Source organism: Ochotona princeps, chromosome 2 (assembly GCF_030435755.1).
Source record: "Ochotona princeps isolate mOchPri1 chromosome 2, mOchPri1.hap1, whole genome shotgun sequence".
Lineage (NCBI taxonomy): Eukaryota > Metazoa > Chordata > Mammalia > Lagomorpha > Ochotonidae > Ochotona > Ochotona princeps.
This window is the reverse complement of record NC_080833.1, coordinates 43029833-43044394: the sequence shown is the minus strand read 5'-3', so window position 1 is coordinate 43044394 and position 14562 is coordinate 43029833. Positions and strand designations below refer to the sequence as shown.

The window sequence follows — 14562 nt, the reverse complement described above, 5'->3', positions numbered from 1 at the left end:
GCTCACTTGGGGAGTGTCATGGGACGAAGATATATCTGATTTTGCAATAAAAATAAATAAATCTGAAAAAAAAAAGACTACCAAAAATACTACCATTCCCTAAATGCTTCATGGTACTACCAGGAAGATTTGGACTCCCAGCATGCTGTTCTTTGGAACTACGAGTTCCAGAATGCAACGTTTTCCGTCCTGGACCCCAGCGGGCCGTCGAGACTACAGTTCCCAGCATGCAGCGCCGTCCCCTATTTCTGGCGCCCCGCTGGTCTCTGCTACGAAGGGACCTTTTGGATTCCAGAGAGCGTTTCCTGGAGTCACAGCGCCCTGTGGGGGATGTGAACGCTGGGCAGTGTTGGCCCGTTGAGCCTGTCCTGGCCAAGTCCCAGAGGGATGGGTCAGGACTTGTGCCCGGTTTTGCGCAGGCAGCCTTTGAGGCAGCCCCAAAAGGGTCCTTTGGGGGCCTTCCCCGCTTTGAACTGCGGTGGCGGGTGGGCACGCTGTCCGCGGCCCTGCTTACAGTAGGGGCTGCCATCTCCATGGTCACGACCATGAGTGGGCCCCTGACCGGCGGGCCGCGGGACATCCTGTGGCGCGTGAGTGCGAGACCCCGTGGCGCGCGCTGCGAGCGTGGGTGGCGCGGACGGGTTGCGGGCGCGCCTGCGCTCTGGCGGCGTGGGCCGCGTGCGTGGAAACGGGGCCCTTTTGGGGTGCTGAAGAGTTGGGGGGCGGGGCGGGCTCGTGGAAGCGCCCTACTCATGAGGGGCAACCCGAGGGAAAGTTGAGGCAGAGTGGGCAGGAGTTGACTACCATAGCAGCATGGCCAGTGTGTGTAAAGTAACTAACTTGTTGGTAACTAACAAGAAGTTGGGAGTAAGAAGTGAGTCCAAAACTAGGGAGAATTGACCATTAGAGGATGGGGTTGGGGTTCGAGTTTGGAGTCTCGGGTTTGGCGTGGGTTTGAGCTGGGCGCTGCTGGATCTAGAGCGCCGCCTCGCCTCTGCGGAGACCTCGGACCCCAGTAGGGCTTTGCCCTCGCGTGCTGCGGCCTCTTCTGCACTCCTAGCTACAGGAGCGTCTGTCTGTTCTGTGTCGTTCACGTCCTCCACGGCTCTTCTCCGTCGCCCCTGCCTTTGTTGGGACATTGGCTTGGGTCATCCTGGTGGACGGCCACCTACCTGCTGTGTCTCTTTTCTGCATGTGGCCCCCTCAGGGCCACCTAACAGCAAACAGTAGAAGCTGCTTTCCCTTCCAGAACACAGAGACAACTGTAACTTTCCTTCTGAAGCACCCCACCCTCCCCCCCAGGGTCTCTCTGCTGTTGTATCTCCTATATGGTAGGTACTGACAAATCAGACATGAAAACAGTGTTAATCTGTGCAAGTTGCTCTATAAGGATGGCACCTCTAATAATACTTGTAGGTGTAAAGTACAGATGGTTCCCTTGGGATGTACGCGGCCTTTACATATTAATGTGAGTTAGACCGGGAGGCACGATTATTAGTTGCTGTCAGATAGAGTTGTATAAGTAAGGCAACTTCACCCTCCCAACAGTGTGATGGTAGATGTTGCACCTGCCGCCCAGCCTAAGGGCAGCTTTGTAAGCCGCCTGGGCTACCTTGTCCTTGGTGTGGGGGTAGTGTCCCACGTGTAGAGCTGGGATTTGCGCAGCGCATGGCCTCGCGGACTTCCCCCACTGAGAAGCTGCTCTGCTGACTTGCAGGTTCTGGGCTGGAGGGTGGTGTGCAGCATCATCTGGTCCGTGCTGCTCGTCCCCGCCTGCACCGCTGCGTTTGTGCTCTTCAGCAGCGCTGACTTACTCCACCCTGTGCAGTGGCTGTCGGGTAAGTGAGGATGCCGTGGCCATACCCAAAGACCTGCCTCACATCACAACTGCAGGGTTTCTCATACTGTCTTGCTAAATGCCCAAATTCTACATCAGAGCAGTTACATTGGGACCATCAGACACCACTTCTGTGTCACACAAACCATCTTTTTTATTATGTAAGATTAGTATTCCTATGATGATAAGAGAGAAAGATCATTAGAACCCCGAAAGGATGAAATTGTAATTTTTATCTTTTTTTTAGGCAGCCTTAATGATATTGTGTGTTGTTTTATTTTAAAATTTATTGATATTTGGAAGAGTTACAGAGCAAAAGAGAATCAGAGACAGGTCTTCTATCCATTGGTTTACTCCCTAGATGGCTGCAGTTGCTGGAGTTGGGCCAGTCCAAAGCCAGGAGCTTTCTCTGGGTCTCCCAGGGAGTGCATAGGGCCAAGGACTTGAACCATCTTGCACAACTTTTCTTGAGGCTATTAACAGGGAGCTGGGTTGGAAGTGGAACTGCTAGGACATGAACCAGCACCCAAATGAAATGCTGGTGTCACAGACAGAGGCTTAGTGCACTATAGCAGCATGTTCCCATGTATTGGTGCACTCTCTAGATAGCTGCACCAGCCAGGTCTGGGTGAGGGTGAAGCCAAGAGCCTAGGTTTTGTTTCAGATCTCCTGCATGGTGGCAAGGACCCAAGGCCTCGAGCTGTCATCTGTTGCCTCCCAAGGGTACACGTAAACAGGAAGCTAGACATATGTGGAGGAGCCAGGACTCAAACCCAGACACTCCAGTGTGGGTGCAGGCCTCCCAAGCAGCTCCTTGACCCTGCATGAACCCCTGCCCCGTCATAGTGGGTGTCTAACGAGACCTGTTGTTGTTACTTATTGAAAGTTGCATGTAGTTTTTTTAAAGTCTGAAATTAAGAATACCTCATTTCTGTATTGCAACTTATAAGATAGGAGGAAGAAAGAATTGAGGATGAAGGAAGAGAGTTAGACACCAACATTGGTGAGGATGAGAAGATGGAGGAAGACGAAGGTGCTTCTCAGAATCAGGCCTATGGCTTGGGGGTGCAGTGAGTGCCTGGGGTTGAATCCTCCTGCCCCAGACTCCAGCTTCCTCCTGCAAAGCTTGGGAAGGCTGCAGTGCTGGCTGAAGTAGTTAGGTCCTTGCCAGCCATATGGGAGACCCGGCTGGAGTTCCTGGCCTCAGCCGCAGCCTCTGCCCCTCCTGGGCCCTGGGAGGCATTTGGGAAATAATGCAGCAGGTAAGAAGAGAATCGAAAAATGCTGTCTGCATTTTAAGAAAATATTTTGTTGATATACTACTAACTATTGTATTTCTTTTTCACATAATGAAATACTTTCATATGGTAGTATTTTACCTGATGTTCTAACATGATTTTGGAGTACACAGAACAAGGTCTAAATTACAACCTGTAATTTTTGAGTTGTTGTCCCAGTAAAGCTGCCAACAGCTTCTTGCAGAAAAATTTTTTTAAATGATTGAAAGTCATACTCTGGTTTCTCTTCAGATCGTATAAATCTTTCACCTTTTACTGAGGAAAGTTCATGAAAACTAGAGTAATTTTTGGACATTTAAAGAATAATGTGGGCGCTTTCTCTCTCTCTCTCTTTTGTTAAAGGTTTATTTATTTTTATTGGAAAGGCAGATTCACAGAGAAGAGAGACAGAAATATCTTCCATCTACTGATTCATTCCCCAAGTGGCTGCAGTGGTTGGAGCTAAACCGCTTTAAAGCCAGGAGCTAGCAGCTTCTTGCGGATCTGCCATGCAGGTGCAGGGTCCCAAGGCTTTGGGCCATCCTCGACTGCTTTCCCAGGCCACAAGCAGGGAGCTGGATGGAAAGTGGAGCAGCCAGGACATGAACTGGCATCCATATGGGATCCTGGTGCATGCAAGGCGAGGATTTAACCACTAGGCTATCATGCCAGGCCCAGGAACAATCATTTTTGAAATGAAAGGTATTCTTAGTGTTCAAGAACGCTTCCTACATTGCAGTGTATGGAATAGGAGGACAATATGAATGAATAAACTTTGTTAATTAATTTCTTGTGTTTCAGATTCTCTCAGTGACCTGTATAGTTCCTGTATCATCTTTTACCTCTTGCTGCTGTCAGTGGTAATAATAATAATAAGTATTTTCAATGTGGAGTTCTATGCAGGTAAGTTTCTAATGTTAACCATGTTAAGAATGTGAATATATATATATGTATGTGTGTGTGTGTATATATATATATATATATGAGAGTTTATATATATATAAAAGAATGTGAATATATTTTACTGAGGACAGACTTAACTCATTGTATACGTGTATGTGTATACTAAGCTGTGCTTTGTATTGGAATTTGTTTTTATTTATTTATTTAAAGATCTATTGATTTTTATTGGGCAATCAGATGTTCAGAGAGGAAGATCTTTCATCAGCTGTTTCACTCCCCAAGTGGCTGCAATGGTCGGAGCTGAGTGAATCTGAGGCCAGGAGCCAGGAGTCTCTTCCAGGTCTCCAATGCTGGTGCAGGGTCCGAAGGCTTTCAGCCGTGCTCGACTGCTTTCCCAGGCCGCAAGCAGGGAGCTGGATGGGAAGCAGGGCACCTGGGACACAAACTCGCACCCATATGGGATCCTGGCACAGGCAAGGCGAGAACTTCAGCCACTAGGCTACCACACCAGGCCCTTGTACAAAATCATATGCTCTGAATGATATGCATTGCAATTCATTTGGGTGCTGTTTTCTCTGTTCAATTTAGAACTTTCAGGAAAAGTACTGTATGATTCCACCCACAGGGCTGTGTAGTCATTTATCATGGACAGAAGGAATGGTGGTGACAGGATTTGGGATGTTGCTTGATGAGATTCATTTGGGGAAGATAGAAAAGTTGGAAATGAGTGATGGTGATAGTTGCGTAGCACTGGGAATGTATTTATTGCCACCAAGCTGCACTTAAAAATGGATCAATCGATGCATCTGATTAAGGTCTGTGTTAGTGCAGTAAAAATAAAAGTTATTAAATAGTTCATAGTTATTAAATAGTTATTAAATCCTGATGTATTGTAAAAACAATTCTTTGGGCCAGCATGGTGGTATGGCAGGCTGAACCTCTTGTCTAGGGCACCAGCATACCATGTAGGCCTTGGTTCATGTCCCAGATGTTTCACTTCCAGTCCAGCTCCCTGCTAATGACCTGGGAAAGCAGTGGAGGATGGCTCAAGTCCTTGGACCCCTAAATCCATGTGGGAGACCCAGGAGAAGCTTTTGGCTCTTGGCTTTGGATCTGTTTGGCTTTGGCCATTGAGGCCATTTGGGGGGATGAAAGATTTTCCTCTCTGTAAATCTACCTTTCAAATAAAAATAAATAAATCTTAATTCTTTTACGGGGCTCTAGATCAAGGCCAGGTGATTTAATTTCAGTTAGAAAAGTGGGTAATTCTGTGAGTTCCAGAAAAGCTTTAGAGCACTGCATTTGCTCAGGATATCCACTGGTTCGTTGGCAAAGCTTGCTGTTCTTTCCTGTGCATGTGCCTTTTCTGATCCTGGGTCTGTCCCTGAGACACATTGACAAGGCGTTCTGACACCTGTTCATTCCTCTCCTTGGCTCTTCAGTGCTCTTCTGTGAAGTCAGGCACAGCCTTTCAGACCCTAACTGTGGGTACGCTGATGGATTTCCTTTTCCTTTGCTTTCCTGTTCCCTCATAGCAGGTGCTTGGCCTGTCTCTATTCTAAAGTCAGAGTTAGAGATGAGAAGAGAGAGTGAGCAAGAGAGACATTGTTCTTCCATCCCCTGGTTCACTCCCCGAATGGCTACAATGGCTGGAGATGGGCCAGAGCAAAGTCAGGAGCTTCCTGGTTGTCTACCATGATTGGGGCTGGGGCCCCAGCACTTGGACCATCCTCTGCTGCCTTTCTGGGCACATTAGCAGGGGGCTGGATCAGGAGAGGAACCAGAACTAGAAACAAATTGATGTGGGGTGCCAGTATCACAAGCAACAGTTTTACCTGCTGTCTTCCTTTCATCAATTATAATTTCTTCTTTCATGTTGTCAGAGAGGGTTAGGGTGGACACCTTTGAGCTGTCAGGGAATTTTAATCAAAAATGTTAATCACACTGTCCTTAGATTTTTGTCTCTGGAGTTTTTGGTTTTCCTTGTGTATGTACCTTTTTTTTAATTATTGATTTTTCTTCTCAAATTATTTTACTGGAAACTGGAAGTTTTTCTGCACTGTTTTTGACAGTGTGCGTTTCTTCCTGCCCTGGTGTTTGTGTGAGGAGAAGGTGCAGTCGGATTCTCACTCGACATGCTGCATGCTGTCAACCACAGTCGTGTGTTTCCCTTGCAGTTGTGCCTGCCATTCCCTGCTCCAGGCTGGCCCTGATTGGGAAGATCGTTCACCCTCAGCAGCTCCTGCATTCCTTCGTCCACGCTGCCCTGGGGATGGTTGTGGCGTGGTGTGCTGCCATGATCACCAGGAGCCAGCACAGCTTCCTTGTGGTTCCCTGCACCGGCACCGAGAGGTAAGAGTGCACATGCTCACCTGGGGAGCCTGGTTTCATTGCCAAGTACTAGGAGGGATTTAGTTTCTGGAAATTCTTTGGTTTTTAGGCTGCTGTAGAAGAGGTATGTTCACATGCTTTAATTGTAGTGTTTATGTTAGTTGGAGTCAGCAAATTTAAAAAAAGGAAAACTGATGTGCACGGTGCAATGCAAGGTTTAACTGAATTTGTGAAAGTGATTCAAACCTAGACTGTAAGCCCATGGAGAGAACAATAGGGAGGTAAAGGCCTGGACGCCGTGGAGGTAAGAGGAAGAAGATAGATGTGCAAGGAAGTTGGGAAATGAGAAACCAGAGAGGGTCCATACATGTGCTTGGGGGCAGGTGGCAGTCAGCGTGGAGTGTGATGGAAGGGTGGTATGTGCACAGTGAAGATATGAAATAATTTTATTATTTGTTTTAAGATTTACTTTATTTTTATTACAAAGTCAGATATACAGAGAGGAGGAGAGACAGAGAGGAAGATCTTCCATCCGATGATTCACTCCCCAAGTGAGCTGCAACAGCCAGTGCTGCACCGATCCGAAGCCGGGAACCAGGAACTTCTTCCAGGTCTCCCACACGGGTGCAGGGTCCCAAAGCATTGGGCCGTCCTCGACTGCTTTCCCAGGCCACAAGCAGGGAGCTGGATGGGAAGTGGAGCTGCCGGGATTAGAACCGGCACCCATACGGGATCCCGGGACGTTCAAGGTGAAGACTTTTAGCCGCTAGGCCACGCCACCAGGCCCAGCAATGGTTTTTAAAGTCAAAGTATAAACTTGAAATTATATTAATGCCATGTATTTTTAAAAAATTGCTTTAATTTCAAAGTTACAGAAGCATTTTTATTCTATTATTTAAAATTATTTTAGAGCCCGGCGCTGTGGCCTAGTGGCTAAAAGTCCTCGCCTTGAACGTGCCGGGGTCCCATGAGGGCACCTGTTCTTATCCCAGCGGCTCCACTTCCCATCCAGCTCCCTGCTTGTGGCCTGGGAAAGCAGTCAAGGACGGCCCAAAGCCTTGGGGCCCTGCACCCTGCACCAGTGTGGGAGACCCAGAAGAGGTTCCTGGTTCCCGGCTTCGGATTGGCGCAGCACTGGCTGTTGTGGTCACTTGGGGAGTGAATCATCAGATGGAAGATCTTCCTCTCTGTCTCTCCTCCTCTCTGTATATCTGACTTTGTAATAAAATAAATAAATCTTTAAAAAAAAACATAAAAAAAAAAACCATTGCTGATGTGATGGCATAGCCAGCTAATCATCCACCTAAAGCACTGGCATCCCACCTGAAGTGCAGTTCATGTCCTGATTGGTCACTTCCTATCCAGTTCTCTGCTAACACACCTGGGAAAGTAGCAGAAGATGCCCCAAGGCCTTGGGCCCCTGCACCGATGTGGGGCACCTTGGAGAAACTCCCGGCTCCTGGCTTTAGCTTGGTTCAGCTCTGGCTGATGTAGCCATCTGGGTAGTGAATCAGCAAATGGAAGATCTCTCCCTTGGTCTGTCCTTCTCTCTCTGTAACACTGCTTTTCAGAATAAATAAAAATTATTTAAAAATAATAAAAACACAATAGTGAAAGATTACTGAAGTAGTCTTAAGATCCCTGTTGTCCCTGACTTTTGATTTTCTTTTTACCCCATCTGATTTTCAGAAGATTCATGGAAAGATGGGTATTATGAAAAAAATGCCTTTCAATTTTCCTTTTTAGGATTTACTTATTTGAAGGCAGAGTCACAGGGAGAGATAGGAATAGAGAGCTCGTCCATCGCTGCTTTACTCCCTAGATGACCACAACGGCTGGAGTTGGGCCAGTCTGAAGCCAGGGACCTAGAACTCTATCTGGGTCTCCCATGTAGATGGCAGGGCTCCAAGCACTTGGACTGTCTTCCACTGCTTTGTCAGGCACGTCATCAGGGAGCTGGACTGGAAGTGGAGCAGCAGGGACTTCAGCTGGCACACACATGGGATGCTGGAGGCACAGGTGGCAACTGAGCCAGATGCTTCACAGTAGTGGTCTCTGATTTCCAATTTCTTTTTAAACAAGACAATAAAGTTATCTTTTAACCCCATTTTCCTACTTTTTGAAATTCCCTTATATAAGACAATTTTCTTCCTTTTGTAAGGGAAAAAAATGTTGATAAACACTGAACAATAAAGGCAGTCTGTGAATAGGAAAATGACAACTGTTCATCTTAAATGAATCTTGAATTCGTTATACCTGTCTTCAGTGGAGAGGGCAGTGAAATTCTGGGGAGCAGAGGCAGCTGTACCTCTTAGGAGAAATTTGGTTCATTGGTTCACTCATCAGATACCTGCAGCCAGATGTAGAGTAGACTGAAGCCAGGAATCCAGAACTTAGTCTGGTTCTTCTGTATGGGTGGCAGAGTCCTAAATACTTGAACCGCATCTGTGGCCTCCCAAGGGATGTATTACAGCAAGTTGAATTGAGTAGCCAGGACTTGAACCAGGCGTTTGGTGCAGGATGGAGGCATCCCCAGTGGTGTGTCAAGTACTGTGCCAAATGTCTGTTCTAACGCCGATTATTAACACTTTTGCCGATGGTTTCACAGTCAGAATTTTAAGCAAAACTAATCTCTTCACCATCTTATAACTCAGGATGCAGGAAACAATCAGTCTGGAGTCTAACTTGTGATAGTGCTCCATCGTAGGGTGGTCCCGTAACTACTTACTCATGAGAATTTGAATCCCCTTGAATTATGGTGTGTTGATGCTGTACACCTCCAGATGCCTTACATTTGTAGTCTCAGGAAACTGTCAAGGCAGTTTAAAAGCTTGAAGTTCCTCAGGTAGATAAGCTCCCATGCCTACAATTCAAGGCAGTGTAAGGTAAAGCGGCTTATAGCAGTGTCCACTAGGGGACCCTCTTGGATTGAACTCACCATTTAGGGTATGAAACCATAGCTGGTCCACTAGGAAGCATTGTGAGCTCCTCTTGAGCAGGAGCCCCAGAAGCAGCTCCTGTGGCTGTTGGAGAGCCATCTGCTTGCCTATGATATGAGTCTGTTACGAGGAGGAGACCACACAGGACAGGTGTGGGACTCCCTGTTCAAAGGCTTTGTGCCCTGCAGGATCTTGTGTCTCAGAGCAATTGTGTGGGCATAGTGTCCAGCATTCCCAGAAGGAAATGCTCCGTTCCAAGGGAACCCAGAGGCCACAAGTTAGGAAATCTCTATCAGGTGGAACTAGGTCTTGTTCTGCTCAGTTCAGACAAGGTTTTCTTTATTGTTATGGCAGACATTCTCACTTATATTGGGTTTCCAGGGGAACAGGCAGAGTCAGTTTTTTTTTTTTTAATATGTATTTATTTGAAAGATTTAGAGAGAGCAAGGTCTTCCATCTGCTGGTTCACTCCCCAGGTGACTGCAATGGCTAGGGCAGAACCAGGCTAAAACCAGAAAGCAGGAGTTTCCGGGTCTCACACATGGTTAGCAGGGGCACAAACACTTGGGCCATCTTCCACTTCCTTTCCCAAGTGTATTAGCAGGAGCTGGATCAGAAGTCATAACATTTGGGCATGAACCAGCTCTCATATAGGATGCTGATGTTGCAGGCGGTGGCCGTACCCACTCTTACCTCAACGTTGGCCCCTAAAGTCAGATTATTATGTTTGTATGGAAGGGTTCTTTGTGATCTTTTGCTCGAAGTTAATCATTTTGCTGTAATCTGGGTGATTTCCTAAGTGAATAGCTTAGAGCTTTGCTTTCCATAAATGTTGACACTGAAATAGTCATATGATATGTCGTCCCCCCCCCGCCCCAGCTGTTGAATTAACAATTTGACTTTTGCTTTTAGCTTAGGTCATCCTGCTGCGCAGACGTGCTTAAATGAATATCATCTTTTCTTCCTGCTGGCTGGAGCGTTTATGGGCTACAGCTACAGCCTCCTGTACTTTGTTAACAACATGAACTACCTTCCATTTCCTATCATACAGGTAAGATAGCATTTGAGCATAACCTTTTGCCAAAATTTGAGTTAAAATGGCTTTAGTGTACAAGTGACCTCATTTGGTTAGTGTAGGGTTTAATCAGCAAAGACTGGGCTACTCCCAGTGCCATTTAGAGAGAGGATTTGTCTTCAAGAGGCTTTAGCTTATTTTAAATGATTTTTAAATTTTTATTGCTCTGAAAAGCAGAGAAGGAGACAGAGGTATATTTCCCATTGGCTGTTTCACTGCTCAGAAGCCTTCAGTAGCTTAGGCTGGGTCCTGCCAGAGTCGTGAGCCAGGAGCCAGCAACTCCATTTGGGTCCAAGTACTTGAGCGAATACCGCTTTTCCCTCCCAATATACACATTAGCAAGAAGCTTGAATTTGAACTGGAGCCAAAATTTGAACCCAGGTACTCTGATGGGGATGCAAATGTCCCAAGCCGTTTCTTAAATGCTGTGTCAAGTACCCATCTGCTTCACATCTTTTTTGTGTTGTTACTGTCCTTCCTTTGCTGATCACTAAGATGCCTGCTTTGCTCTGCCCTTTCCTTTCCTGCCACGTAGTGCACTTGTTGTGGTGATGGCTTTCATGCAAAGTACCTCTGTGTGACAGTCACCTTTTAAATTTAGCCTCGTGAGCATGCAGATGTACAAGTAATTTTAGAGCACGTCCGTTACTGTCTCGTAGAGCAAGGCAGGGTGTGTGTAAATACACACAGCAGCTTCAGCTGGTTAGAGGGGTCTGGTATAGACTTGCAGTTGGATTTTTTAAAAGATTTTATTTATTTTTATTGGAAAATCATTTATAGAGAGAGGGAAAGACAGAGAGGAAAATCTTACATCTGCTAGTTCACTCCCCAAGTGACCACAGCGGCCGGAGCTGAAGCCAGGAGCTTGGAGCCTTGAGCTTCTTCTGGGTCTCCCACATGGGTGCAGGTCCTAAGACTTTGGGCTGACCTTGACTGCTTTCCCAGGCCACAAGCAGGGAGCTGGATGGGAAGCAGGGCTGCTGGGACACGAACCAGCATCCATATGGGATGCTGGTGGTTGCAAGACGAGGAGTTTAACCACTAGCCTACTGCGCCGGACCCTGATTTTTAAAACCCTTTACCTGTGGGCCCACTCAGAGGTACTCAGAGGTACTCAGTAGCAGGAGAGAACAAGGTAGTTGAGATGGCTCCCTCACACCAGGGCTCTTCCCCACCTCTTCCCCAGCTCTTCCACATGAGCTGCTTCTCATTTCACTCCTGCTGTAGCAGGCTGAGGCCTGGGAATTGGAGTAAAAACCCCACCAGGACGCAGTGTGGTGGGAGGAAAAGGTGGGTAAGCAAATGATGTGTTGCAGTGAGTGTCCTATATGAGGATGTGTTGGACTAGGATGTCCTGGTTTAAAATTTTTATACACCTCGGGTCCAGCAGCGTGGCCTAGCGGCTAAAGTCCTCGCCTTGAAAGCCCCGGGATCCCCGTATGGGTGCCAGTTCTAATCCTGGCAGCTCCACTTCCCATCCAGCTCCCTGCTTGTGGCCTGGGAAAGCAGTCGAGGACAGCCCAAAGCTTTGGGACCCTGCACCCGCGTGGGAGACCCGGAAGAGGTTCCAGGTTCCTGGCATCGGATCGGCGCGGACCGGCCCGTTGCGGCTCACTTGGGGAGTGAATCATCGGATGGAAGATCTTCCTCTCTGTCTCTCCTCCTCTGTATATCTGGCTGTAATAAAAAATAAATAAATCTTTAAAAAAAAATTTTTTATACGCCTCAAAAAAGCCAAACAAACAAACAAAAAAAAGAAAGTGTTTTGAAGAGATGAAACTGAATAAAAAAATCAAAACGCAAAAAAACAAATTTTTATACACCTCTTGCATCTGTGAGAGTGATTTAATGAAAATATACCTGCTGTGAGGAAGTGGTGCTCACTGATGAGGGTCTGGCCCTTACTTCCCAGAAGTCTGTGAGTGTGTGAAACAAAGTTCCCATGTAGAAGCTCTTCACTCTTGTGGGGATGAGTTAAAAGCAGGATGGCAGCCTGTTTGCTACCTGAAAAATACTCAGGGAGACAACTCCAAAGTTCTCGACAGAAGTGTCTGTGGTAAATTACCTTTGATCTAAACAAAATTTAAAAATATAGCAACAAAGAACAGAAAGATGAGATATCCAGAAGTTGCTTGCTGGACTTCTGTGACCTAGTTAAATGTGACCACCTCTTTCTTACCACAGATGTGCAGTCCGTTGTCACCAGTAGGTGACAATGCTGATAATGTATTGTTTCTCAAATGTCATGTCAAATTGATGACATTTCCACCCTAAAATAATTTTTAAGTGATTATATCCCCTTAAATAAATTTTTTTTAAAGATTTATTTATTTTATTACAAAGTCAGATATACAGAGAGGAGGAGAGACAGAGAGAAGATCTTCCGTCCGATGATTCACTCCCCAAGTGAGCCGCAACGGCCGGTGCTGCGCCGATCTGAAGCCGGGAACCTGGAACCTCTTCCGGGTCTCCCATGCGGGTGCAGGGTCCCAAGGGTTTGGGCCGTCCTTGACTGCTTTCCCAGGCCACAAGCAGGGAGCTGGATGGGAAGTGGAGCTTCCTGGATTAGAACCGGCGCCCATATGGGATCCTGGTGCGTTCAAGGCGAGGACTTTTAGCCACTAGGCCACGTCGCTGGGCCCCCCTTTAATAAAATTTTAAAAATTTATTTAAAAGGCAGTAGGATAAAGAGTAAGTGACAGAGAGAGAAGGGAGAGAAAACAGACAGGATCTTACATCTTCTGGTTTACTCCCCAAGTGGCCACAGCAGTCAGGATTGGGCTTGGCGTAAGCCAGCCGCCTGGAACTCCACCTGAATTTTCCATTTAGATGTTGGAGATACAAGTACTTGTGCCATTGTCTCTGCCTTCACAGGCGCTTCAGGGAGCTGGATTGGAAACAAGATATCTAGAATTTAAACTAGCACTATACAAGGGAATGCTTGCTTCACAAGTAGTGGCCTCTGCAATAAAATTTTTCATCGTTAATTTTGGTAAATATTTCAATGTATTCTTTTATCTCCAAAGAATATTCTATAGTTATGATGTGCTGCTTTGGCAGAATATTTATTTGTTTTGAAAGGCAGATTTATTTAGAGATATTTCATCTGCTGGTTTACTCCCCAAATGGCCACAATTTGGTGGGGGTGGTCAGACTGAAGCCAGGAGCTTCTTCCAGGTCTCTCGTGTGGGTGACAGGGTCCCAGGGACTTGAGCCATCTTCCACTGCTTTCCCATGCACATTAGCAGGAAACTGGATTGGAAGCGGGGTGCCCAGGACTTGAACTGACACCCGTATGAGATGCCGACACTACAGAAACCAGCTTAACCCACTTTGCTACAGCACAGCTTCCCCCTGGCTTCTGCTTTTTTTTTTTTTTTTTCCTTTGAGAAACAGACATGCAGACTGAAAGTCACATTGCTTCTATCTTCTGATTTACCTCTCAAATGCTGACATGGCTGGGCCAGGCCAGGCTGAAGCTGGGAGCCAGAAACTCAGTGCAGCTCTCTGTAGGGGGCAGGAACCCAACTATTGGAGCCAGCATTTTTTCCTCCCAGGGTTTGCCTTAGCAGGGATCTGGAAACAGGAGTCAGGACTGTCAGGTGACTCCAGATACTCCAATGTGGAACATGTGTGTCTTCACGCCTGTATTAATACCTGCCCTAGAAAATTGAACTTTAAATTTGGCCAGAATGTGTGTTTGGGGTGTGTCTTGTGCTGAGCATGAGGTGGTGGTAAGTAGCCCAGCCGGATACTGTTCTCCAGCCTGGGTAGAGCTGCAGCAGGGGCTTGGCCGGGCAATGCCGTGGAAGCGCTGTGAAGTAGGGGAGGTGAGGGTTTGTTAGGAGTAGTTGAAGTAATTTACCTCCTGGGACTGTGGTTTCCCATCCATCAGGTTTCTTGGTGCACAACCCAGGGTTAGTTTGCCTGCCTGAGAGGGAGGGAGGGAAGACCACATGGTTTAACCTTTTAGTGGCCCCTTAGTGCACAGCATGGGATCATGTGTGTGTGTTTTCTAAAAGATGATTGCTTTCATCTGTTTGAAAGGCAGAGAAACAGATGGACCTGCGTGCATGTGTATGCACACACACACACACACACACACACACACACACACACAGCATTTCCGTCTACTAGTTCATTCCTCCAAATGGCTGTAATAGTGGGTTTGTGGGTGGCAAGAACCCAGGCACTAGGGGC

At 46.9% G+C, this 14562-nt stretch overlaps 1 protein-coding gene across 1 annotated transcript in view; it reads left to right on the top strand.

Annotated features, from left to right (window-relative positions):
- Positions 1-218: 218 nt before the first annotated feature.
- Positions 219-14562, top strand: part of NDC1 (NDC1 transmembrane nucleoporin) — a 55685-nt gene continuing 41341 nt past the window's right edge. Inside the window, exons 1-5 of the mRNA XM_004588688.3 lie at positions 219-590; positions 1718-1838; positions 3916-4017; positions 6195-6369; positions 10200-10338. Coding sequence (XP_004588745.2) covers positions 228-590; positions 1718-1838; positions 3916-4017; positions 6195-6369; positions 10200-10338 — 900 coding nt within the window. The 5' untranslated portion in view covers positions 219-227. The remainder of the gene's footprint in view (positions 591-1717; positions 1839-3915; positions 4018-6194; positions 6370-10199; positions 10339-14562) is intronic.